General features: G+C 34.4%; 1 protein-coding gene across 3 annotated transcripts in view; it reads left to right on the top strand.

Moving 5' to 3' along the window:
• Nucleotides 1-27,433, top strand: part of LOC113228892 (transcription factor SOX-6) — a 468,781-nt gene that overhangs the window by 340,719 nt on the left and 100,629 nt on the right. For 2 of the 3 annotated variants that reach the window (XM_026462323.1, XM_026462324.1), the window contains exon 2: nucleotides 5,615-6,151. In XM_026462323.1, coding sequence (XP_026318108.1) covers nucleotides 5,619-6,151 — 533 coding nt within the window. In that variant the 5' untranslated portion in view covers nucleotides 5,615-5,618. Of the gene's footprint in view, nucleotides 1-5,614; nucleotides 6,152-27,433 lie in introns of those variants that run through there. The other variant, XM_026462325.1, reaches the window with a different exon arrangement.

Below are 27,433 nucleotides of genomic sequence, written 5' to 3'. Positions count from 1 at the left end.
TTCTTCAAAATTTTGTTATAAAGTTCATAAACCATCAGCTTATCGAAAAAATGTGAAGATTTTCGTTTTTTTTTTTTGCATACTATATTATTCTATATTCCACATGATAGAAAGCAAATATGTGGACGAGAAAAACAATTTTGAACAGAAATTTTGATCAGAAACAAACAAGTCTGTGTGTAGACTTCAGAGTTCTAGAGGAAATTGTCACAATGCTTTAGAGGAAATTTTTATCAGACCGGGCGGTAGCGTTAGGCATTTTGTGATTTAATCTTCGTTCCAATAATCTAGGGTACATTTTTAGTACAAGGATTTGTTGTTTCCAAGGGTTATGTTTGTAGAAAATCTTAACTCATTAAAAATTATAAACAAAGTATCGGAAAAACTAAGTTTTAGAACCATTTGCAATTTGGAACAATGTATAATTTAACGGAAAACTTGAATCTAGTTGTTATTTTCTAGATTATGTGTACTGAATATTATAACACAATATCCGTAATTGAATCAAAGTTTATTTGTGTGGAACGCTTCCCAGGAATATTCTCTATCTCTTATTTCATCTTCATCAACCCATTTATACGTCTCACTCCTGGGCAAGGGTTCGCCACTCTGGGCCTTACCGGGTTGGGGATTTACTATTGTATTATTCAGATGTTTTACTTCACTCAAATTAAATTACACACATAAATTCCGAGAAATTAAAAGGTGTGAGGCAGGATTCGAGCTCACGGCCTCTACTTGAGAGGCTACCGCTCTTGCTTCTTTCCGTAAAACTAATCGATTCATCCGTAGAACAAAGATCTATGTGCAAGACTACTTGTTTTCAGGACATAGTACACTTCGTTCGTTCTTCTTCGCTGTGGGTGTCAGATCGACCGTTGCTCGATTTTATATTTCCGAAACTAAATAAGATATATAAATTCTCAAAACATCTTTACACAGGCCTTAGTTAGAAAAACGAAATTATTCTCGTAACGTACTTATTCCTTTTTGCTAATAATCACATCGGACTTTGTTCTGCGGATGAGTCGACTTTCTATTTCTTATTCCTTAAACAGTTTCACTGGAGAGTAAAAGAATAAAATATAAAACCGAATATAAGCAACAGAAGGGTTTTGCGTTTCGTTTAACGAAAACAATTTGCACTCAATTTGTTCATGACATGTCCCCCTTGCTTTGGAATCAGCTGTGCTCTATTGAGCTTGGCGTGAACAATTTCATTGCCTTCCTAGCGTTGCGTGAAATATGCAATATCGTCTTTGGTGTTTTTTTTCTGTATACGAGACATGTTTTTGTCACTTCTCGTAGCTTTATTTTATATAATGTGAACATTATTTTACGATAACAGAAAATGTTCAATTATCTGTTTTATTTTTAAGGTAAAAATGCCCTGGTAGCTTGACGGTTTGGCCTACCACATCTCAAGCAGAAGATCGTGGATTCGACTCCGTGCTTTCACGTAGTTTTTCGGAATTTATTTAGTTTGAAATTAACCATTAGCTTTTCAGTAAAGGAAAACATCGTAAGAAACGTGCACAGGTAAAAAGTAATTTAATGATATGTATGAAGTTCCAATGCCCAGCAGTGGGTTTATACATATATAGACAATTATTATAATTGTTATAAATCTATCAATTTAATTGAAAACTTCTAAAAAAAAATTATTATTTTACGTAACTTTATTCTGTTAACCAAAACGTGGTTTAAAGACAAGTGTGTCCACATGTATGAGTGAATATACTTTAACGTAACAAAAAAGCGATGTAATAACGTGATGTGAGTGAAATGGAAAAAAAAAACGTCTTAAAAAGTCGTTAATAAACCAAAAACGATCCGAAACAAGCTCATTTAAAAATTCGTAAGGTCCGCTAGTTCGTTCCTTAGCTTAGTTGGCATAAAGTCTGACACGGTTTGCTAAAAGACGTTGGTTCGAGTTTGTATTAATAATTTTAACAAAATACATCTTATCCTATATATTATTTGGCAAATATTTACCACTATTACCTATTTGTTATCTACCTGTTTCTCTACAAACATAATCAAATCCAATTCATAATCTACTTGTAAGACAATCGATAATGAACACTATTGTATCAGGAATAATGTGTATTGGAAATACATTTCCGCAATATTTCCCGCCGGTTCGCCTATATTGTTCCCGCCTGCGTGACGTCATTGTACACGTAATGGAAAGGAAATTAATAGTTACTATGGCCAACTTGCTTTTACCGTCGTTAAAATATCTATGCCTTGAATTTGTATGGTATTTATTGTAAAATAGCTGCTTTTGTATGTTTGTAAAAGCAGAACTATAGTGAATACAGGAGAAGTCAGTGACAGAAATGGGTGTTAAGATTTATTATTGTCAAGTGTTATTGATTTACTGCGTAGAATTATATTATAAGTGGGAATTTTTGTATTAAAAATAAATATTGTATATTTTATAAACAAATCGTAATATGTTTCAAGTTAAAACGCATTGATTTTTCAGTTATAATTTACCCAATTGCGACAAAACTTTGGTGATGGTTGTACCCACGTCCGCAAAAGCTTCTGATGTATTAGAACCATTTAAAAAAGTCAAATAGGCCAATTTTTAATTTTATGGATTTATGTACAAGTGACACGGAACGAATAATTCACGTGTCTGGTATTAACCTGTCACTCCAAATCACAAAGATTGGAGGGACACAGCCACACTGCGCCTGTCACATGTACCTGTAATTTTATTAGCACACATGTCCTTAAAAACCGGAACGCAGTAATCTTCACATTACTGCTTGACGGCATAGATAAGGTCGCAGTACTTTCCTGGACGAACTCTACTACTTCAACGTATGAACAAATGCATCGTAAAGGTGGTCCTTTTACAGAGGCACCTTTCCACTACGCGGCTTACTTTTGTTTTTACAAATATATCTAAAGCCGTAAAAGCGATCTAAAGACAAACGGCCTTTTTTTGAGTAGCATTGCAACGTATGCATTATATATAACTATATATAATTATATATAATGCATACGTTGCAATGCTATTGTAATATATATAACTGCCTCTGTGGCCGAAAGGTTACCATGCCGGACTGCCACGCAGAAGTCCCAGGTTCGATTCTCTGGCCGGGAGAAATATTTGTATGGCCTACATTTATTTCTCTCGTGAGTTTGGTTGTAATTTGTGGTTGTCTATGTGTGTGTCCATGGCACCCGCGACAACGGGTTTCCCTAGTGCGGGGCTATGTTGAGTGTGTGCGTTATTATTACTATTATTATAATTATACTTAACAAACTGTGAGCTGTAATTGCCTTTACTTCGTAATTCATAAAGGTAATTACTGAAATCAAAATGTTACATTAAAACATTATTAAGTACTTTTAAATGTTTTATCTAAAATAGTTGTTAACTTGCTGCCTTTTACATATTTTAGTCTAGAATATCGATTTTCAATTTGAGCACAGTGTTCCGATTGTCTCGCCTCTAATTCGATTTCTGTCGTCTCTGTGTTAATGGGCCTTTTATCGATTTTAGTTCTGTACACATATCGATTTTATTTTACCGAACGTACAGTCACATTTGTGAACCGAATAGGGTGACAGAAAATATTATATATTGATAGGAACACACACACAAATTTACACATAAAACTTTATGTAAATGGTGTAGAATACAATTTTGAATAAGACTTAACGCGTAGGTGTGACCCAAAGCTACACAAAATGTCAAAAGTTATTATAAAATTCAGTGCCTAATTCAGTAAATTTTTAATTTATTTCTTGTGTTAATATTATCTAATTACTAAGATTATTACCTAAATATTTAACTGAATAGTTAAACCATTCAAATATTTACTCGTATATTCACAATTATATTGAAATACTTAGTTTTGTTATCACAATAAACTTCAAAATCTAGAGTTAAATTCATGTATACACTTATGTTATAGTACCTAGTTAAATTTTACTAAATAAACAAACAGACGGACAAACTTCAAAGAGCAGACAGTGTCTGAGCAAGAAATTTGGTTGTTGACACAACCAATGAAGATGTCGGGCCTGAAGACACAGATGTATCCTCAGCGATGTATTCGCTGCGCGTTAATTCCATAAATCAACTTGCTAATGTACGATTAAGATACACAGCAAATACTCGTCAGGTGATAGTTTGGTTTCAAAGAGGAGTTTAAATTATATATACAAGATAATATACCCGATCTTCATCTGAAAAAATATACTAAGCGCACTGAGAGTGTTATAATTAAATCCAAGAACGATGCAGCCATCCAACTCGGAACCCATAGTAAAAATATCTATGTGATGGTTTCTATCGGAAAAATTATCAAATAAGGTCATTTAATTCCCTAAATGTTTTCTGCTTTCTATCCTCAACAATCGCAAGACTTATTTTTTTTAATAAATAAACTATATTTAAATGTATTAAACATACCTATTTGGTCGTTTTAGGATTGGGTCAACCCAATGCAACTAATTTGTTATCAAAACATTCATTCGGTCCAAACACCTTAAGCCCAAAGGAGGCTGCAATTAGTACAATTAGCGTAGCTCAATTAGTTACTTCAGATTAGAGATGGGTCGGTCGTGAAATCGGCGGCGGTGGCGGCGTAAACGATGTGAAATCAGATTGAATGAATATTCAGATTGAAAAAACTAAAATATTGGAAAAGAAATAATTTTTGTGGAACTAAATAACGTAGATTTTGTTTTTCAAACAAAGCAACGTATCGGGGTCTATATAGGTGCTTTTATTATAGCAGACTGAAGTGATATTAGGCAAACCGCCCAATTCTGAACTATAGTTACGAAAATCATAAACGCAACTACAATAACACGCATTTTTGACTAAATCAAAATTAACATAAAAGGAAATTGGAAAAAATATAAAATAAAATATACATTAAACAATATTGTATCTTGCCTATGTCTGCTTGGGATTTTTCATCGAAGGAAATATTAGATCCCGTACCACGGTACAGAGATTGCAATCTTCTCTTGAAATAAATATAAAATATCGTTTATTTCTCCATTTTCCTTCGAAAAAATGTACGAAAACTAGAAAGGTATTTACTAAAAAAACTTACAAAAGATAGTACATTTTATAGAAAACTGGAGCCAAAACTAAATCAAACAGTAATAAAAAAGTAATAATTAACAAAGAAGCTGATACTTTTTTGCCACGCCGATTTTACGCCGCTCATATTCTTCATCTGCGGTGGCGTGGAAAAATCGTCATCGACGGCAATATGGCGGCGACGCATACATCTCTACTTTAGACTCAAGTTTGGTGACAAATGTCTGACCCGGGATAATCAGTAGTATATTTGCATTTGTCGTAAGATTGTGGAAACTTCATGTTGTTTATTTGTTGTAAGGGGACTAAATGCGGATGAAAGACATTAACGGTTTATTTGGGTCAGAAAAATAGAGGTAACATTGAACGAAAGTTGTCAGGAACTATTTTGTAAAATTTCACAACCGTGAGGTCTAAATAGAACCAACCGTAAAATCGATAGTTGGTGTTTACGTCTCAGTTTGTCTTTTTTCGAGTCCCACTATACGCTAGCGCATACGTTTACTATTTTTAACATATTTTATTCTTTTGCAGAAACATGTCATCTAAACGTAAGTCGCCACCGTCCAAATTGCAAGAAGGTGCTGCGGACGCCGAGAAACAAGAGGCAGGCCCTGCCAATCTGGAATTTCCTGACAACGAATCAGACATCGATCAACAAACCTATTACAAATTCTCTCCAAGTTGTTCAACAAGGAGCTCTATTAGTGAAGAAGACGCAACAAATTACGAAGACGAAAGACCCAGTAAAAAGCAAAGATTCGAATCTCTAGACATGACAAATAACCTTCTAGTCCCATCATCATTTCTTAGTTTACACCAAGACCTGCAAAGCAGAAGGCGAGACTCGTCAGAATGCAGTAGTCCAGGCGCTGAAGCTAAAGTTTTGGGACTTTGTAATAATAATAATTCACTGCTGAATCACAACAGTGCGTTATCGCTTGCCCCGCCTCATAAGCGGTCTATGGATGATGTGCTGAAACGATTGACATCAAAAATGAATAATAGTACGATTAAAGAAGAGGATAGGAAGAGGCCCACGCCGTCAACTACGCCAGTGAAACAGAATAAGTAAGTATTATTGTTATTAGTACCATTGGCTTTTGATTTTAATAAAGTATTAAATATTAGACAATTTTCTATATATACGTTACAGTATGAACTCTATGTGTTATTTCCTATCTTTGTAAATAATCTAGGTTACTTATTTCATCTAAAAATAGAAAAGTTTCAATTTCATCATCACGAATTCCCTTACACGTCTTGATTTCAAATTTGCGTTTAATAACCTGATTTGTAATTACCGACTAACCAATACACACTAAACAATACCGATCTAAACTAATTGTTGACCTTAGAATTATTTAGATAAGAATAATAGAATCTTAGATAATGTCAATTAATGATGCTGTGTCACCTTCGTAAGGGCAACTTCCAATACAAAGCCATTAATATAATGTTTTGTCTCGTTTTGTTTACTGAGAGATACGGAAATCAATATTGAAGTAATGATAAATGTTCGGTGATATCATTCTCATTTCACATTTTGTTTTTCATGCTAATAATGTAAATAACCAAGAAAATATAGACAAGTTTCTTCCAAAAGTAGATGGAATATTTAATTTGTTCTGTAAAACTTACATGATTTGAAAACGTTTAAAATTTACAATAATCACATCTTATTCCTGTGCTAGACTAACGTTTCCAACATCTGTTAATACTTGGAAATACTACAGTGAAGGCTAAAGAATAATTTAGCAAACTATTCGTGTACTACATTTAGGTGTAAATATTTTTTAAATAAACAAATTAACACTAACGTTCTATCTTGTGTTTAATAATAGGGTTAATGTGTATATTTATAATATCGTTGATCCCAAGATCAGCTGTTATATGAACAATAAAGATCTGCTGTGACAAAGTTCGAAGTCCACGTGTTTCCATCTTCAATGATAAATGGTAAACAATGGCTCTCTTACTTAGAAACTCATCTATTTTACATCTGTTTTATTTCTTTTATTCTTATTAATGTTTTACAAATGCCATTCACCAATACGCCTTCAAATTGCATCGTTTTTCTTATTCTTTATGAACCAAAGGTTTCTCGACTGCATGTTTTTTTCCGTCCAATTTTTTGCCTATTTTTCATTTTAAATTAAAGTTTTCATTGAGGCTATCTCACATTGTCTCATCAAATTATCACAAAACATATTCTTTTTATTCACTATGTTGACATGGTAATTTTAATTTAACATTAAAAAGACTAAAATAATCCATAAGACATTTAACTTCTCTTAAACTTAGAGCAAAAGTTAATCGGCCATTATATAGCACATTAACGACAATGTTAGTCAGTGGACCACCACAAGTCTCTATAAATGCTTTAATCGCCTGTTTAACTAGGTTTTTATAGTTGGTCACGGCGCACTAGCGCTCCATGGCGACAATCGTAAAGGAATTTAACTTTGTTAAAGGGTTTCTAGAACTATGACAAGAATACTTTAATTAAAGCTAAAAATGGAAAAAATGATAGGGCAGGTGAATGATATGGACTGTTTGTATCGAAAAAGATAGAAATGAGCAAAAAGATAGAAAAGGATTGAGTAAACGAACAGAACTGGGCACAAATACTTATGATGAGAAACATCATTATAATACGTCACCAGATACACCACTGACAAGCAAACGTGAAAAACAAAAACATAGCAAAAGTATATAAAAAAGCAAGGAATTCGCGACAGATACATACTTATGTAATATAATAATATCCATATGCCATATTCTTTAATATGAAGATGCCTACACTAGCATAACTTACAACCCTGATCCAAATGCGGGTTCTGAACTTTAAATCATTTGAACGATTTTTGTGAACCATCGCCGACATGCAAAAAGTAAATATTGACCTAAAAAAAACAAACCAGTTTAACCTGGCAGAAAGACAAAACCATATTAACAGAACAAGTTCAATTGTTACAATAATTAACAATTCTACTTACAAACTCAACGTTCCAGAAAGTACAAAAACCTTTGTTAAGATCTTTTAAGACGATTATGAGGTGACAAAACCTTGTTTTATACTTGAAATTGCTGCACATTACTGAGTTAACGAGAATGCGTAGAAACAACAAGATGAACCGTTGTTTTAGTAGACATTAGACATTCTAATTATAGCACTGACAGTAGAAACAGTGGACAAATGTAATGAGAGTGTACCAGTTGTTTATATTCTTAGTTGCCTATTTGAGACTTGTGGAAAATGTATAGTGGAAATTAGATAACTTGTCATCATTATAGATGGGTCGATACAGTTTATTGTATTATTTATAGTATTAGTACCAGCGATTCTGGTCTTTTTTGACGTTTACTTAAATTAACATATCTCATACTAATTATCCCAATTCGCCACTAACAGCGAAATTTTAGATCAAGACCATTTTAATATACGAGAAAATAAAACTTGAAGTGTAGAAGAGATATTGCAATGTTCTGTACTTTGTTAACAAACGCAATTTATTTGATTTTCCGCAAATCAAACGCAAAAAATTACATCCTCTGTACAGGGTGTTCAGTAAAGAATGGATAAGAATGCCTTATAGTAGAGTTTGTGAACGTTGTGAAAAAAATATAAAGAAAAATATATCCCACGTAGTACCTAAGATATATTTTTTCTTTAAATTTAATTATTTTACGTATTATGATAACCTGAGTGGCCAAGTATTCTAAAATAATGTGTGTTTAAAGTAGATTTCAAAATGGTATAATTCATTATTGTATCTAATATAAATAGACAACTATTGCTATTAATGTGCAAAAGGAGTAAATTTGACTAAAAACTACATAGACCATTTTTGGTCCTGGATTGAGCTTGACATTTGACAATTGAGCATTGAGGTTTAATAAAAAAAACAATATTAGACATAAATACAACTTTATTTATAATTTGTTTACAGCATAAGAATGCATAAATCAAATCTATACAATTTTGACATTGTTAATAAACCATGAATGTACCACCCGTGAATATACCACGTGCGACAGTTATTTGTTACCTGCGCCGTCGCCGCACCACTCGTCTTTTGTTTTATATGGGATAAGGAGGGTCAGTGTCGGCTAGCAAATGTTTTCAGGGAATTAGTACGTCACTTGACTTGTTCGATATCGCATGTGTTATCCGTTCGCAATTGTTGTGATTTACTTTCAATCAGTGTTAAAACGATGACCTGGCTCTTTAATGGACTATCGTTTTGCTTACTGATTAGGACTTTGTTTGTTTGATTATTGCGACGATTTGGCTTATTTCTAGACTGAACAGAGTTTTTGGGTCTGTAAATAAAAATACCACGCATTCAGTATACGCCCTAAAAATATGCAAACATGCATATTATTTATGGGGAATGTGGAACCAACGCAAATGCAGCTGCAGCTCTTATAGGGAAAGATACCATAGTGCTCGTCACCCAGATTACCGCGTCTTCATGAGGGTCCATCCATGTTACTCAGAAGGAAGAATGCCTGGTAGTGACAACAAAGAGATAGTGCTTGAGGAAACTGAGCAAGATCTTTCCACCTCGACGAGAGTAATAGCACGACACACGGGAATAGGAAAATCGACTGTGCACGATATTTTAAAGAAAAATAAATTCCATCCCTACCACGTTACATGCGTGCAAACTCTCCAACCGAGAGATTACGCTTCAAGATAACGTTTTTGCCGACAAATGCTAGGTAAGATAGAGGAAGACCCGCAATTTTTTAACAAAATTCTATGGAGTGATGAATCAGAGATGAATTAAAAGAGATGGCTATTTAAATCTACATAATCTCCATAGCTGGGAACTTCAAAACCCTTCCCATGCCTTCTCTGATGAGCACAGCACTTTCACCTCGGAGCAGTTTTACCTTGCTCGGTATGGAAATCTGCTGTGATTTGAATCCAAGGAGCTACATCGAATCTGTGATCAAAACAACCTCACGGAAACTCGGAGTACTGAACAAGGTGCCGCGTTTTTTCACGCCGGACCAGTTATGCCTGCTATACAAAACACAGGTCCGGTCTTGCGTTGAGTATTGTTCGCACTTGTGTGACGGCTCCGCCAAGTATCTACTCGATGCCTTGGATAAATTACAGCGTCGTGCTACTCGAATTATAGGCGACGAAGAGGTCTCATCACGCCTTAAACCTCTGCAACTGCGTAGAGATGTTGCATCGCTTAGCGCCTTTTACCGCATGTACCATGGTGAGTGCTCTGAAGAGCTGTTCAACCTCATCCCCCCTTCCCCGTTCCTGCTCAGAAGCACGCGTGCTGGCCTTCGTAATCACCGTTTCACTACCTGCCGCATTCCATCGCGTACTAAAAGGTTCGGTGGCTCCTTTCTCTGCCGCACGGTTGACAAATGGAACTCCCTTCCGGCACATGTCTTCCCTCCCTCTTATGATATGGGGTCCTTCAAACGAGGCGTGAAGAGGCATATTGTAGGCAGGCCGGGTGGAGGTGGCTAGTGCAGTGAGGGTTTCATCGCTGCACTAGGTTCCTTCGCGTTTGGATACCACTTTCCACTTAACATCAGGTGGAGTGGAGTCATTTGCCTGTCATGTATAAAAAATAACCCCATTTATGCGGGAAGACCGATCACAGTACCAGTTTAAAATAATTTATTGGACGGGAATATTAAATGGAAAAGTAATAGGACCATTTGAACTACCGGGGAACCTAACTGGTCAAAATTATTTGGAGTTTCTCCAGAATGATCTGCCTAATTTAATGGAAAACGTGCCCGAGGAGCTGAGGGAATCCCATTGGTTACAAAATGACGGCTGTCTTGCGCACTATGCGGTCCCTGTTCGAGCATATTTGAATAGAACATACCCAGACAGATGGATCGACCGTCTGGGGCCAATTTTATGGCCTTTGGGTTCACCGGACCTAAATCCACTGTATTTTTTTTATTGGGGCTGCCTTAAGGAAATTGTGTATAGTAAGCCGATCAGGTCTTGGAATATTTACGTAGCCGTGGCAGTGCAGCCGCTACAACAATAAGTGAACGACGATATACGCGGCTACTCAAAAAGAAGATGTAGACCCTGCATCAGAGTCGGTGGCAAACAGTTTGAACATTTGCTGTAAACAAATTATAAATAAAGTTGTATTTATGTCTAATATTGTTTTTATTATTGAACCTCAATGGTCAAGCTCAATTCAGGACAAAAAATGGTCTAATTTTGAAAACTTAGTTTTTAGTCAAATGTACTCCTTTTGCACTTTAATAGCAATAATTTTCTATTCATATTAGATACAATAATGAATTATGCCATTTTGAAATCTACTTTAAACACATATTATTTTAGAATTGTTGGCCACTCAGGTTATCATATTTTTTTTTGTATCAAAGATGCTTAAACTTTAAGAAAAAAAAATTTGCACTGAAAAAATAAAATCAATTTTTTTTTAATTTAAGTGCCATAGTTAATCATACTGCCTATCTATTAGCACAGTTAATGTAGAATATTATGACACCAAAAAACCGAAAGAATTGAGTAACTTGTAGTCGTGTTGTACAAAAACGTAAAGTAAGGTGAAAATAATTAAACTAAAAGAAAAAAATATATATCTTAGGTACTACATAGGATATATTTTTCTTGATTTTTTCTTGAACATTCATAAGCTCTACTATAAAGCAGTTCAGACTTATCCATTCTTTACCGGACACCCTGTATAGTACAGATCCGAATAAAAAGGCGGTTCGAACAAGTTTTTTATTATTCCTGTATTAAAAGTTTGTTATGGTGTATGAGCAATTATTGTAACCAAGACCAAATACAATCTATAGCTGGCCGTTGTGATGTTTTTTTGTACCTAATGAGTCCGCTTTTTTTGGTTGCGAGAAATAAAAGTGATATGGATTAATTTATTTGCATCTGAATTTGAATGTTTCTGCAATTGTGGTAAGAACTAACCAAGAAATAAATCCAGGAGATTTCGCAGCTGCATTTACCGGCTACATTTTAGATTAGCCATTGACTTTTGAAACTAAATACATATTGCGAAAACAATGATCGTCGAAGCCGTTTCTATGTGTGCAAAATTGTATGCTGTTAAGAAACAAAGAAATCAAATAACAATTTATATCCAGATAATGCCTTATAATACAAACAATAAAAGGTTAAGGCGATGTCATTTTAATCTATGTCAATATTTGTATTGACGCCTATCGATTTATTATTGTTATCATGTTAATGGATAGTTACAATTTATGGATAGATAATAACGATTGTTTTGGATCATTTTGTTACTATGTTATATCTAAAGTCTATTTTGTTTATTATTTCAAGACTTATTACGATTTGATGCAGCTATGCCTTGATATGTCATTGTTAGGTACTACTTTAGACATACAGGCTAAAAAACTCCATTCAACATTCTTTTTTTCATAAAAACGTTATTCAAATTTGTTCTCGTTTGTAATACAAGCTTTTTAATATTAAAGAAACATACAATCGGAAATCTCCGGTTCGACAATACGGTGATGGATTTCCTGCTCGGCTCTTTGTACAGTTAACCAATACAATCTTTAAAAACGTTAACAATTTCCTAAACTACACCAACTACATTAACAAAAATATATTAAACAACATAAGTGAAGTGCTCTCGGCCTTACATTCCGAATAACAGGAAGACAAATGCGAGACCATTGTCCTGCGGGCAACGCTAATTAAACGCTTGGTTAATCGCCACCGCTTCAGATTAAGACGTGCGCGTCTAATGTATTACTATCCATCTCTTTTATGACTACGGTGTGGTGTAAGCAATAGCGATTAGCGGCGAATTGTTTGGATGTTGATTCGATGCTCTTAAACTTAATTTAAAAGGTCGGAATTTCTTTTCTTTTAGGATCTTATTGAGAAACGTAAACGTAGAAAACTATTTCCTTTTGTAATATAAATGGTTTTAAACACATGAATATTCAGGAGTCTTAACAGATAGAACCTTTAATAGTTAAGTTGCTTATAATTTAATATCAATAATTCCTAAATTTCATGAAATTTTACTGAAGTTCTTTTAAAAACACGTTCAGCTTTCAAAGTTAAAGTCAACTCCTAAATCCAAGTATAAAACTGAGGTTGTTATTTTTTATTTTTATGAGAAATCCTGTTCCTAAAACTTATTCTGTCGAGTTTATAGGTAGGGCTATTAGACATCACATCATGAATAGCGGTGCAGAAAACGCTTACCCACAAGTTTTCTTTTCTAAACCACGTGACGTGACATTATTAGAGTTATAGCTTAACGAGATTATATATAACCACTTGATAACAGATTAAATATTAGAGAATGTCAATATTTGGGTGTTCTTTGACCAAATCGTCAAAATTTCTTGAAAATTTCTTTTACTATTTCTTGAAAATACCATTTAATCAAGTTCTTCTAGAGATTTTCTCAATGTGATCCCCCAAATCATGACATTTAGATGACAAACAAAATCCACGCACAGAAGTTTGTATCTTACGCCACAAACCAGAAACGTAATGTTAACAATGGACCAAGACGTAATTTGGGCGGTGATATATATTTTGAAAGTACATTGTAGGTGTACCAAATAATAAAAGGTTGAAATCATTAGTTAATATGAATGTCTTATTTATTATTGTTTTGACTGATGTCTTACCTAAGGCAGTTAGTATACTTAACAATTGAGATTTAGAGTTACGTGAGTCATAAAGAATAGAGACACGTTACAATGGCGTTTGGAAATTATTCTTAACACAATAGTATGGTGTGGATGAGGAAATTTTACATCCACCATATTTGAGATAAAATGTATCTTAAGTAAAAGAATTGTCAGTCAAAACAGTAATGCACTAGGTAGGATGAAATATCAAATGTCACAATTTTTTTTTTAGAATATTTAGGAAATTTTAATAAAATAATAGTAGAAGATGTTTTATGTGGGATAAGAGTGATTGAGCGCTTTATATTATGAAATTAAATAATACAATAAATTTTCAGGCGCTATAGATGTTGTTTTGAATAACATGTATTTATAAATACAGCCAGCAGGTAATAAGAACCTGGCAAGTAAATACATCAAAAGACTGCCGATAAATTGAAATACCTAACCTACCTATCCAAGGTAAAGTAACTAAATGTGACAAAGAGACATGTCATACTGACAACAATGGACAAGGACTCAAAACAATGCCCCTTTATGCACTACAATAACTCTTTATGGCCAATGACAAAGTGGCATTCTGCAATGATTTACCCCACACATTTGATGCGACAACGCTTACTATTGTATGGAATTGTCTAGTCGTTTTATGTTTATTGAATAAGATGTGTTAGACGGTTGTGTTCGAGATGAATTGTTTTATAATTGTGTAAGTTTTCTTTTTATGGCAATGACGTATGTGTGGTTATTTTTGTTTTATAGAGACTATAAATATAACTTCGAAAATAGCATCTCAGTAAAGCGTCGAATTAACATAACGTATTAGCATATAGTCCCGATTACGTTTAGGTTTATTTCTCGTGTTCCCACGGGTACTGTAGAAACTAATTAAAAGAAAAATCTTGAAGATTAAATCAGTTGCAGTATCATCTATGACTTCAGTATTACTAGAATTATCGAACCTCCTGCCAATCATTGCAATTTGGAAAAACTTCTTTTTTGTACAGATCTTTTTCATAATCAACTTTATCTGTTTTTTAACTATATATTTCTAGAGGTGGATGTTTATACAGTAAAGGCACAAATTTATAAATTTAATAATGTGGACAGGAACGTGGAGAAAGGTAGTCCTTCAAAAGCCAAAGAACTGGACTAAGAATAAACCAGAGTATATGAAAGAGAGAAAGAAAGACTGATATGAGTTGAGGAAACGAAATAAGCAAGTCAGAAATGTAACAGGAACGAACCCCATTAGAAGATGGGCATCATAGCATGTAAGTATGCGTCTTAAGATTACTATTAAACGTCTAATTAAAATAACTAGACGTGAATAACAAGAATATCGGAATCATACTTTCGGGGTAAAGATACGTAATACATAGTCCAATAATAACATTTTATTAAAAGTATACCTAAGTCTTTGTTATATAAAGTATCTTATTTATGTTAAAATGTTCCAGTTTACTCGATATCATTCTATTATTACCTATCTGCGAAAAATTTACAATGTCTTCAATTTGATATTGGAATTTTATGTGGGAGGTAGGAGCCCAAAATGGAGTGGGTTTTTTTGGTACAGCAACCAAATTCTATATGTGTGTGAAGACACTGTGGTAGTGAATTAATTTAAGTAAAGTTAAAATGTTTATATTTTATGACTTCCTAATGTTATTTTTAAGTTAGATAGCAAAATTGATTACTATGACCTGTATAAAACGCTTAAATCGGAAATTAGCTCAACTTCAAGAAAACATAAAGTGAACTACATCAAAAGTAAAGGTCATAGCTCAAATCATGCAAATAGTTAAGCTATAATCATCAATCAGAGATTACAAACTGGCCACTTTAACATCTTAATCGTTTAATCATTCACAGCAAAGGTTAGGACATCAAATTGTATTGCATTTGCATTAGCAACTGAGTTAAAGGCTTTTGGAATTAATCATAATCTTCGAAGTTTAAACTCTTGGTCCGTGAGGTCTCAGAGCTCTTTACTTTTTCAACCAAAAGAAATCTGTCCAATAATTCGTATTAATAGATCGTAGAGACCCTAAAAACCGGTAATGCCTTGCTCATGGTATTACTATGGCATATGGCTATGTTTTGTAGAAAAAGGTATTTCATAGATTTTTGAACGGAGCATGTCTTAGGTTTTAACGACTGTTTTGAATATTTACGTCCAGTTTTAAAATTCAATTTTGGTTTTAATTCAGATAATTTTCAAAATTGAACGTAACCCTTATTTTAGCCACCTTGATGCAGTGTTCTTTCAGAGCATGGGATTAATTCCATTCATTTATTTAGGGTAGCAATAATTTTAACATTAAACTACTAATATTCACTATGTTGTAATCAGATTCTAATATATTCCAACGTAACCTTGCAAATTCTTACTTACTTACTAACTTCGCTAGCTTAGTGGCCCGAAGTGGATCTAGACCTCCGACAACAAAGTACGTCATTTCTTGTGCCAATTCTGACAATACATTATGTGCTATACTATACATTCTGATTATACAATCAGGTTCTTCAGGTATTTGACGTATCCATTACAAACGACTTACAAATTCGCACATCGGAAATTCCTGGCATTACTTATAATTCATATGTGAACTATAAATAGTACAGATGGTAGCACATCAAGCTACACTTTGATGGAGGCGATATTCAAACAAAAGAGTATAGCTGATGTGCTGTTGTTTGTTAAAAAACTCAGTGCGTTAAAATTTTAACGTTTTAAATTAGATTCGGAAAAAAATTGTTTCATTTCCCATATTTCAAATAATGTGTTTATTTATTTTTTTTTAAAGCCAAATAAAACATTGTAACTAATTACCTTCATTTGTAAAAAAATAATCTAGCCTTTTAAAAGAGCACCCAAATATTGAATTAAAAGTGCTAGAAAATGAATAGTAACTTATAAAAAAATTTACTATTTCAACAAAATATTAAAAAATATTGGGAGAAAGACATTCTGTTTACGTGTTCATAGTCTAGTTAACACTGGTACTAATTTTTATTTTATTCACTATAATTCAAAAGGTTTAGTACTTTGTAGTCTACGCGCTATCATTTGTATTGGCTAGTAGCTGTTTAGCCTCTTATTGTGCACGTCATTATCAAATCTGTGACAGTGAGCTGCGACACACATTTTTATCACTTTATTTGCGGGCTCTACATGCAAATGGCGGCGCAGATTTTTTTACACATTTCGTATATACCAATCATCTATTTATTTAACGGTTTATTGCACAGAAGTTTAAATGTACATTTATTTTCGTAGTAGAGCTCCTTGTGAAAATGTTCCTCCAGGTTTGAACGATTTTTCGAAAAATCATTTATAAAAATAATTTTGATAAAAAAGTCATAATTTTTTTTAACATTTATTTTCTCACGCAATGCTTTGTTAATAGTTTAACAATGAGTTTTCAATTACGAATTGTGTTTCGTTACTTAATGACAGGACCGGTCCTGAGCGCAGCGAGTTGCCTCTGTGTGCACTGTTGCAGTGTTCGGAATACGAAATACGCATTAACATGTTTGTTTTGTTTCGTTGTTCCTGTGCACGGGTTTTTTGTGTTGTATGTATTATATATAAATGTCTATGGATATATCTATTCATAAATTGTAATTATGTTAATTTTAAAATATGTATTTTTTTATATCTGTGTAACTGTTTGCCTCTCAACAAAAAAAAGAAAAGATCCTTTTCGGTCTCAGTCGGTTAAGACTTTCATTTAGAGTGATATTAGCCATTAAGAAAAGGCATTCACATGGCACAGAAGTAGAAACAATTGCCAAATATCGTAAACCTATTGTATTTAGATGTTACCGAAGTACTTTTCTTGCAGGTCAATATAAAGTAGGATTAATCTTATGATTCAGCAGGGGTTCAGAAAATGTCAGTTTTGTTTAAACTGTGAATATCTAGACGATTCGAATCGCCTTAATGTTGAATCGATTTGCTTTGAAATTGTATTGAAATGAACCGATACAAAAAATCGGTAGATCGTTTACATCTGAATCGTTCTTCATAAAAATCGAGTCGTATTGTGCATCCCTAGTCCAGGGTAGTACTGCCACCTTATCTATTTCTGCCACCAACCTGTAATACGAGCATTACTGATTTCCGGATTCGAAGGGTAAGGGTGCTGGTGAAATTGCTGGCACATGAGACTATTCAATATGTCTCAGGGTGACGGGCGCAGTGACAGTGTCCCTCAGATCTTTGCAATTTAAAGCTCTGAAGTGGCAATGCAACTTCCATGGACAGGCGTGTCGCTGACCGCCACGCGCCTGACTTGTTCGTTTTGCCACTTGGTATCGTAGAAAAAAATCTTTCTGCAGATCTAAATACAGGATTGGCCTCAGTATCTTGTTTCAGAAGCCTTGTATTATTAGACAATATATATAAGATTAATCATACTATGATCATTATCTTCGAGAAAACATTCACAATTCACACTTCAATACATCTTAAAAGATAACCCAACTTAATAGTTTCCATGCAATTATGTAAATACGGTTGTTGACAACTGGAAACACAGCTTATCTGTTTAAATCACATGTTTATGTTAGCTAATAGCCTATAGAAAATATTATAGCTTGTTCTTAGAAAGAAGTTTTGTTTAAGCTTATAGATTAATACTTCTTCAGTTTAGGTTTGCTTGTGCCAGATAACCACATGGTAATTGGTGTGTTACCTGTTCTCAAAGTAGTGAATTACATTATACAAACAACGAAATTCACTATTTAATTATAATAAAATAAGCGCGCCTTTTACCTCCATCTTACCTAATGGAAAGTGACGATGAGGTCGACTATAGAGCATGCATTCATAAATAATGCCTATTCACTCTCGCTTTGAAAAGGTCCAAGTTATGACGTTCAAGGAATGTCTGCAGGTAAGGAATTCCACTCCACAGCCGTTCGCCATATAAATATGGAATCGTTATTAAATATAATTATAATTAACTGCCTCCGTGGCCGATCGGTTACCATGTTGGGCTGCGACGCAGAGGTCCCGGGTTCGATTCCCGAGCCAAAAATAAATATTTGTATGGCCTACATTTATTTCTCTCGTGAGTTTGGCTGTAATTTGTGATTGTCTGTTTCCCTAGGGCGGAGCTATGAGTATGTGCGTGTACGTGTGCGTTACGCCTCGTGCGAATTCTTGGGGTATCCACAACATAGGAGTGGAAGCCCAGCCTGAGGCTAGTTTTTCGATGATGGAAAGAAGAAGACGGAACGAAATCATGCAATTCCCTCTGTGATATATCCTGTAGAATACCGATAAGCAGGCAACTTTACGGCGGTGTTCAAGGCCCAGCGGTACCATAAAGAAAGGTCACAACCAGAACAAATTTAGAAAAGTTCATTTCCCAAATTGGTCGTACCGGGAATCGAACTCGGGATTTCCTCATTCAACGCCCACAGCGTAAAGCGCTGAGTCACCTAGGTCGGTTCTACTCGTTTACTAAATACTTTTAACTTTCATATCGCACGTGATAATACAGTAATTACACACACCGAAAGTTTCTAGGGATCAAGTACGTTTTTGCTAATTACTATAAATCCGTCTTTTAATTAATATTAACACCAATGGATTTTTTGATCAATTTCATTATAAAATTGACCAATAAATCATCGGTGTGAAAAAAATATTATTAAAAAACCTGATTTTCAGTAATTGACAAAAACGTGCTTGGTCCCTAGACACTTTTAATGTATATTTAAATATCCACTTGACAAAATTATAAAAGACATTAGTAGCAGTAGAGCTCCTTGTAAAAGAGGACGTCCAGAGAAGTACATGAACGTTACACTTGTCAACTTATTAGGGTAACGAGCGCAGTAGCGGAGTGGCACTGGAACTGCCATGGAAAGGCGTGTCGCGTGTCACATGGTATCATAAAAAAAAGACATAATTGCATTCCAAAACTGTGAAGTAACCTTGCAGTTTTCGCACAGGTTACAAAGCGTTTATTATAATTTATTACTGGGTCGGATCCCACAATCGATAACCTTATGACCTAGCCGAAATTGTTCCTATATTAATGTTTGTTCCATTATCTCTGTTATTGTTATGCTGTTCCACAATATGGAACGTGTCCCCTTGTTGCTGCTCCACAAATAACTATTAAGTATCAACGTTATATTGTGGTTCGAAATCAAAGTAACTTTTAAAAGAGATTCAATAAGAAAACACCTTTAACTCCTTGGGATGTCCATGTCTTTATTAAATTGCACATATGAAGATTCATATATCTTGTTTTCTAACACGAGGCTGCTATCGCAACCGTCCAAGACCATTTTCACATCCATTCATTTCACACTATTCATACATTTTAAGCAACATTATGATTACCTATATTATAAAAACAAATCTAATAAAATATTACCTATAAATGCCCACAATAGTTTCATGTAAATTGATTGCAGATAAATTATTAATTCATGAAGGAAGAGTTTCGGCCGAAGGGTGTCATATGTCGGCGTTTTTGAGGTCGATTACCGAATACCTAAGTTGCGTTAGACGTCGCAGTCCATACGTGTAAATAAATAAAAAGTGTTTTGTTACATCGTTATGTTGTATGTTTGTTAGTTCTTAAGGTATATATTACGTGGGTCATATTGTCTGAATTAAATAAAAAAAAAAATGGTTTGTTTAATGAATATTGCCAGATTAGTTTTATTTTGTGTTAAAATTGTGAACACTCTCAAAACAACAATGTAGAAATTTACAATCACCGTTTGTTACATTAAAAAAACATAATTGTTTCTTTAGCTATAAAAACTTTCACATTGAAACATTAAAATATAAATAGCTTAACTGCAATAATTCATACAATTATCTAGAGACATAGCTCTGCATAGTGTAATTAGTAACTTATTAGTTCAATTCAATGCAAAGTCGTTTCACCAAACATGGAAGTTAAGCGCGTTTATCTTAGCGCCATTAACGTATCTAGTACACTGGTTTTTCCAAGCTCTCTCCGATCCTTTCCACTCAATTATCTCTCTAACCACACTCAACCACATACCGACTCAGACCATTTGATTGTGTAACGACAAATTATACTCATTCCGATACTGTTACATTGCAAAAGAGCTAGTACTTTGTCGCCAACGGTCTCCCGCCTTCATCATTTGAAATTGGAATGCAGCGTTAAGCGCAGCGCAGTGATTGGCTCATACAATATTCAGGGCAGCCAATCGCAACGCGGCTGTGTCGCCAGTGCATCAAAAATTCCATCTGAATATACCAGCAGTGTGGCGAGCACTAAAAATAATAATGCCCTAACATGGCCAGCCATACATTTTGAAATGAAGAATTCATGCACCATTCGCGTTTATTTCGGATGTATCGTTATTGATCGCATAGAATTGCACAGGTCTAGTCCATTTTATTTATTGGGGTGTTATACGTTGCATATTTATGGCGCGATTTACCTAAAACGACTTATTCGATTGGAAAAAAGCAGTTTCTATTTCGGGTGACTTTTATAGATGATATATAAAATTCATAACATAGTTTCAGGGCAACAAACGTCTAAGTATATTATCATGCTCGAACAAATAGATTAATTATAATTATGTATACAAAGATCGAACACACAGAAAAATTCGACCCAGTAGGGCTTGAACCCACATCCATGCTGCACCGTAGCATTACTCTAACCATCTGAGCCACGGGTGCAGTTACCGAGTTGTCGAAAGTGCCCAACGAGTTTTTTTTTGGTATAGACCTATGTACTGACTTTAGGCATTTGTCGCCGCTAGGTAAATTACAGTTTGTTATAATTATTAATACAAAGATCGAAAACTCAGAAAAAATTCCTTCGATCCGGCCGGATATAAACCGACGTCTTCTAGCATACCGTGGCAGACGCTATACAAACTAAGCCACGGACCGAACCAGCGGACCTCACGATTTTTTCTATGTGCTTGTTGTCGTGTCTTTATATTAGGTTTTTCAACGACTTTTAAGTCGTAGCCCCATCTTTGTATTAATAATTGTAACAAACTATTGGAGTAATATCACAAAAATAATTGAATATCATTTCAATAAAAATTTAAATTACAGTTTTCAAAGAATTCTAGATATAAAGTAGGCAAAATAACGAAAATGCGTTAGTTTCAAAGCAGTCGAGTCGAAGAAAATAAAGAAAATGAGCAAATACCCCGTTTGGAGTACGGAACTTTAAACATTGAACGTTTACCTCATAGTGTTTTGACGTTCGATATAAGCTACAGATCCTGATGTTTGACTTTGATGCTTCTATTGTCAGTAAAAGACAGTTCGTTTAGAAACGCACATAGAGCTTAAATATTATAGTCTGTCTTTTTTGAAGACGAAGTTAAATGACAGTTCATTGCGCTAAAGTGTTGCCGGTTTGCGAGCAGCTAGTGATTGCAGTCGATAAATATTCTATCGACTATCGACTGAATATTGGTCACTCTTATGGAATAAATAGATGAACCTGTTTCGTTTGACTCCTCCTAGGCTAATTATTCATCCATTTGCTTAGCTTGTGCTAAGCTTATTTAAACTATTTGTCAATTTTTGTAAGTTCGTACATAATATTATTTATAATAATATTTAGAACTATATTTATGAAAAATACAAAGAGGAGACATAAATTTAAAGTTTTTCATTTCAATTCAATACAGGCCATCAAACCCAGCATTATTAAAATGTATATGAATAAAAATTGTCCTCGATACTAGTAGGCCAACTGTCAAAATAAGAATAAACAATAACACAATAAGGCGATGACGCAATTAGTAGTCATTAGAACGTCGTAACTTTCATATTTCAGTCATTTTTGGCAAAATTTTATCTTCTTTCACAATCTATCGACAACAACACATAACTATTTAAAATTTTATGAAAATTGGCAACCCTACAAACGTCATTTTACTCCGTCTTCAAAAAAGACAGACTATAGGAATAGGGCTACATTAAATTCATGAAATTAGATCTCCACGGTAAGGTGCCTAAAATGTTGTGTTCCAGTTATTATGACAAATTTCGAACACATGGAAAAATTTATTCTATCCAGCTGTACTCGAGCCAGTGCTTTCACTAAACCGTGGCTTACGGCCTCCCAACTGAACTACGAAACGAATCCGCAGACCTTAGGAATTTGTCTGTGTGCTTGTTGCAAAGTTTTCTGTGAGAAATTTATGTAAGTTTATCTTCACTCAGCCAGGTACCTTTACATCTGGCTGACTAAAGATGTCGCTTGAATATTTGTAATATAAGGTTGACTTAATATAATTTTTGGAAAATTAGTCCAGTAGTTTATTATAAGTAATTATTTTTTACATTTACAATTACAAAGATGGAACACAGAGAGATATTCCTTCGATCATTTTTTTTGCCTACTTTTGTGTTTCTTCATCGGCCCATGATGTTTTTCAAAGTTAGTCTAGAGAAAAAAATTCCGCTGGTACTTCACGAATCAATATTTTGAACTCTGAAAAATGAGACCCAGCATTCGGATCCAAGGTTCCGATAATTTTGGTTGTTTAAAGTTTGCTAGCCCTAGCTGTGGAGGCAGCCCTGTCGCTAGTATTTTGGAGGTGGAACGAAACTACATATTTCAAGGAATCATTTCGTCTAAGCGTTTACTAATATTAGCTCGCAATATAATAAAACTGGCCGAACGGTTACCATGCCTGCAACTGCAACTGCAACGCAGAATCCCAGGTTCGCTTCCCGGGCCGGGAGAAATATTTACATGGCCTACATTTATTTCCCTCGTGAGTTTGGGTGTAATTTGTGGTTGTCTATGTGTGTGTCTATGGCACGAGTACGAAGCTATGTTAAGTGTGTACGTTAATAACATGCCACTGGGCTCGATTACAGTGACTATACTATCATAATAAGAACGTAATTCTTCAAAATTACAAAATCCAAAAATCCATTCTCAAAGTTTCAAAGTTTCTAAATCCTTTGTTACTATTATAGTTAACAAAGTCTCTAGACCCCAGCACATCTCCATTGCGTAGTTCAGGCTTACTGACCTTAACCTGCTTTAAAATGCTATCAATTCCCCTCCGTTACAAGTGGTGCCGGCAGCGGGCAATAAAAACGCCGCATGACTGACGACTGCACGTGAAATAATAATGAACGCATTGTTAACTGACAACTTAATGTGGACACGCTCTTTACAAGTACCTTAAAATTCGAACACGATTAGACTTGCAATCTATATTTGGTTATAGATTCTACCCAATATTGATCGTACTTATTTTTTTTTTTGTTTCTAACACAATGAAAGCACACAAAAATATTTTGGGTCATACTCAACGAAGCCAATGCCTTTGCATTGATTTGGTTAAAACAAATAGCTTTTATTTTAGCATCTACAAAAATATTGCAGTAGTATTATTCAATTTCATATACAAAATTCATTAGTTGTTGCAATCATTTATATATGAAATTAAAAAAATAGCATAAATATATATTGACAAAGGTAGATCATTATTATTATGTATTTAGAAGTTTCGAGTTGATATCAAAAATAATCTGTAGCTATATTTACAATTTGATACTGTAAATAAAGTAAAGGAACAGAGTGTAGGTACATATAAGCGTTGTGAAAGACAGGAGCGTAAACTAGGAAAGTCCTGTATCTTAGGACTCCTGGTCTCCATCTCTTGGTTGAACAAATTCGGTACCTAAGGTTATATTATTTACACATATGGTAAGAGATTACTTTAACAAGTTAATGTGTACCTTGTTTGTGTGTTGCATGTGTTTTATATGACGTCTGGTTTTTGGACCTTTTAATTCAATGCATATCCATATTATTCCGCAGAGCCTGTCGCAAGGGGCGAACAAGACGAATAACCCCAACAGTTACTGTTGTCTTGTGTTAAGGGATTTTTTATTGTGGCTCACAAATTGTGCTGTAAGGCAACGGTTACCCTAACTTTGCATACTTTATGCCTTTTAAACTACATCACGGGAGAGGTTTTGAGTGTTTTCGTTGTTGTCTGTCTTTATATTGACAATGTTGTTAATATTTTATATTTATTGAATATTATTCACTAGTTTGTTTTTTTTGTGACAGGGATCAATGAAATACTAAGAAACATTCTTTCGATCCAACTGGAATTTGCTCATTACGGATCTTTGTTTTAGGTTTTTAAACGACTATTTTGCCGGAGCGCCACTTGAATGGAGAATGCTATTAATATTCGAAAATTGGCGTCTTGAAATTAGACGTTTTTAGAAGTACACCACTAATTTTTATACAATATTTAGAAGCGCAGTTGCATCGCTACTGACGTGTTACGTGTGGGCCACTTTTGCAATAACAATTAGTGAACTAGAAATTACTGAATAGCACTGACGCGCGGCGCTGCCGCGTCACAGTCGCGCCACTGCAGTACTTCTACAATCTAACTTAAAAACCCTGAAGTCAAGTCGCTAGTATTGACATTTGACATTGAATATCCTGCAACATGGCCAAGAATATAACATCATTTATCAGTTTTTACGTGATCATGGCGTGCAAAGCGTTTTTTAAAATATAAATTTCCACATTCATATCATTTTATCCAACTTTTAAATAACTTTAACCTGTTGTGTAATTATTAGTTATAATCTAGTACATATTCGATTAATGAACAATAATGTAGCGATAAGTTTCTTGTGAAGTACTGCCACCTTACCTATTTCTGCCGCCAAGCAATAATGTGAGCATTATTGCATTTCGGTTTTGAAGGGTAAGGGTGCTCTGGTGAAATTATAGTCACATGGGACTTTTCAGCTTTATGTCTCAGGATGATGGACGCACCAGGCACACGACTTGTTCGTCCCGTCCTTGACATCTCGAAATCAACACATCGTAGAAGCCTTGCAACATTGAGTAAATTCATCCTGCATTAGGAAAGCGGCGTGGCGTATTTGGCATAAACCCTCTCCGTTGATGAGGCCTGTGCCCAGTCCTGAGACGTATAACGATATGATGATAATTAGCCTGAGTTTTCATTAAGGTGAAGCCACTTTGTTCTTGTGTTTTATAGCACTATGGTCACTTTATGTTACAAGATCCGTTGTATCATGTCTTCTATGTATGTTAGCGTCTGAACAGTCGGACGGCCTCGACGTTCTCACGATTTCAAAGTGTACGCTTGTGTACTTTGGCATTATTTATGTTTTACTACGTCTACAAAGTCCATATGAAAGTCTGAGCGTAGATAACCATACGTTATGTACTATGGCGCGAAAAATAAATTCCACGGACTTCCATCGACTTTAGATAGACTTTATAACAAAAATAGATGGACTTTTTTTTTTATTTAAACTTTCTTGTGTACAAAATAGTACAAATAACAGACTTAATGCCATTAAGCACTCTCGACCTGTCAAACGGAGAGTTGAGTTCAGAATAAATAACAGGGATGCATGACAAATAAAAACAGATAAGATCAAAATTTATAAATAATTATGATACATTATTGACACATGACATAAGCAACTTATTAGCGGATCCTAGGTTTTCGCGATTGTTACAGTTATACACAAGAACGCGGGCCCTTTGTAGGCCCCAAGGTCGCGGTGGTAGTAACCGTAAAGGGCCCGAAACTTTGGTTTCTGAATCCGAAAAAAAATGGTTTTATTTCCTAATTCATTAGAGGTTATCAAAGTGGTATGACATGCATGTGACCAATGGTGTTGATAAAATTTGTTTTTTTAATACATTTTTGGCACACTACATTTTGAACATTAAATTAATAATATCTGATAATATTAGATACCTGACAACTTTACGCAAACAATTAAGTTATCACAACACTTCCCTATAAAAATGGAATCTACATTATACTACTAATTAATTAAGAATTAATCTCATCTCAAGAATAAAAATAATACCTATTAAAATACTTTCAAAAGAAGCCATGTCGGCCAATAATACCGCGCAATTATTTTCTCATTTCGTCTCTTTAAAAGTGTTCAAAGTCTCCGCAAAGAATTTTGATCGAAATCGAAGAGGGCAAAATCAAAGTAAAGTAAAAGAATAAACTTATGGAAAGATATTTTTCACAATTACGCCCCGTCAGATGGGTCCGACAGCATAATAAAAAATTGGGTGTTTTTTCGTAGACTAATAATACAGGCAGGTTGGAAAGTTATTTTCCTCATTGGAATTATAAATTTAAATTTGTTTTTAGAAGTCAATACTGTAATTTGATTGGCTATAGATTTAAGGTTCCTTAACTGTATTTTTTATAGACAATTAATACGACATTAAGTACTTAAACCGGACGGACCATAACAGTGATTACGATGCGATACACTTCGTTACAGATTTGTTATTAAGAACAATCTGAATTACAATGTCAACTACAAAACGTCAAGAAATTTTTAATCAAAGATAGTCAACACCATACCATAACTATCACCCCTCAAGATTTCAAACAATGTGACACCCCGTATCAAGTCACTCGTCACCCCATTGCATGTATTTTAATGACGCCACCCTCAACAACCCTTACGTCTCACGTGCCCTTTGTTACTTTACAGGTTAAAAAATTAAATTACCTTTCTTGGGTGGAATTTTGAGAGATTGAATTGAATTTTTTTTATTGCTTTTTGGTAGTATAATGTTGTGTATCGTGTTTAGTTAACCTATTTTTCTACTGCTGGACTTATGTAGGTACAAG

This window comes from Hyposmocoma kahamanoa, unplaced genomic scaffold (genome assembly GCF_003589595.1).
Source record: "Hyposmocoma kahamanoa isolate Upper Pololo Valley unplaced genomic scaffold, ASM358959v1 262, whole genome shotgun sequence".
Classification (NCBI taxonomy): domain Eukaryota; kingdom Metazoa; phylum Arthropoda; class Insecta; order Lepidoptera; family Cosmopterigidae; genus Hyposmocoma; species Hyposmocoma kahamanoa.
Note: the sequence above shows the minus strand (reverse complement) of the source record. Positions and strands in the feature narration are given on the sequence as shown.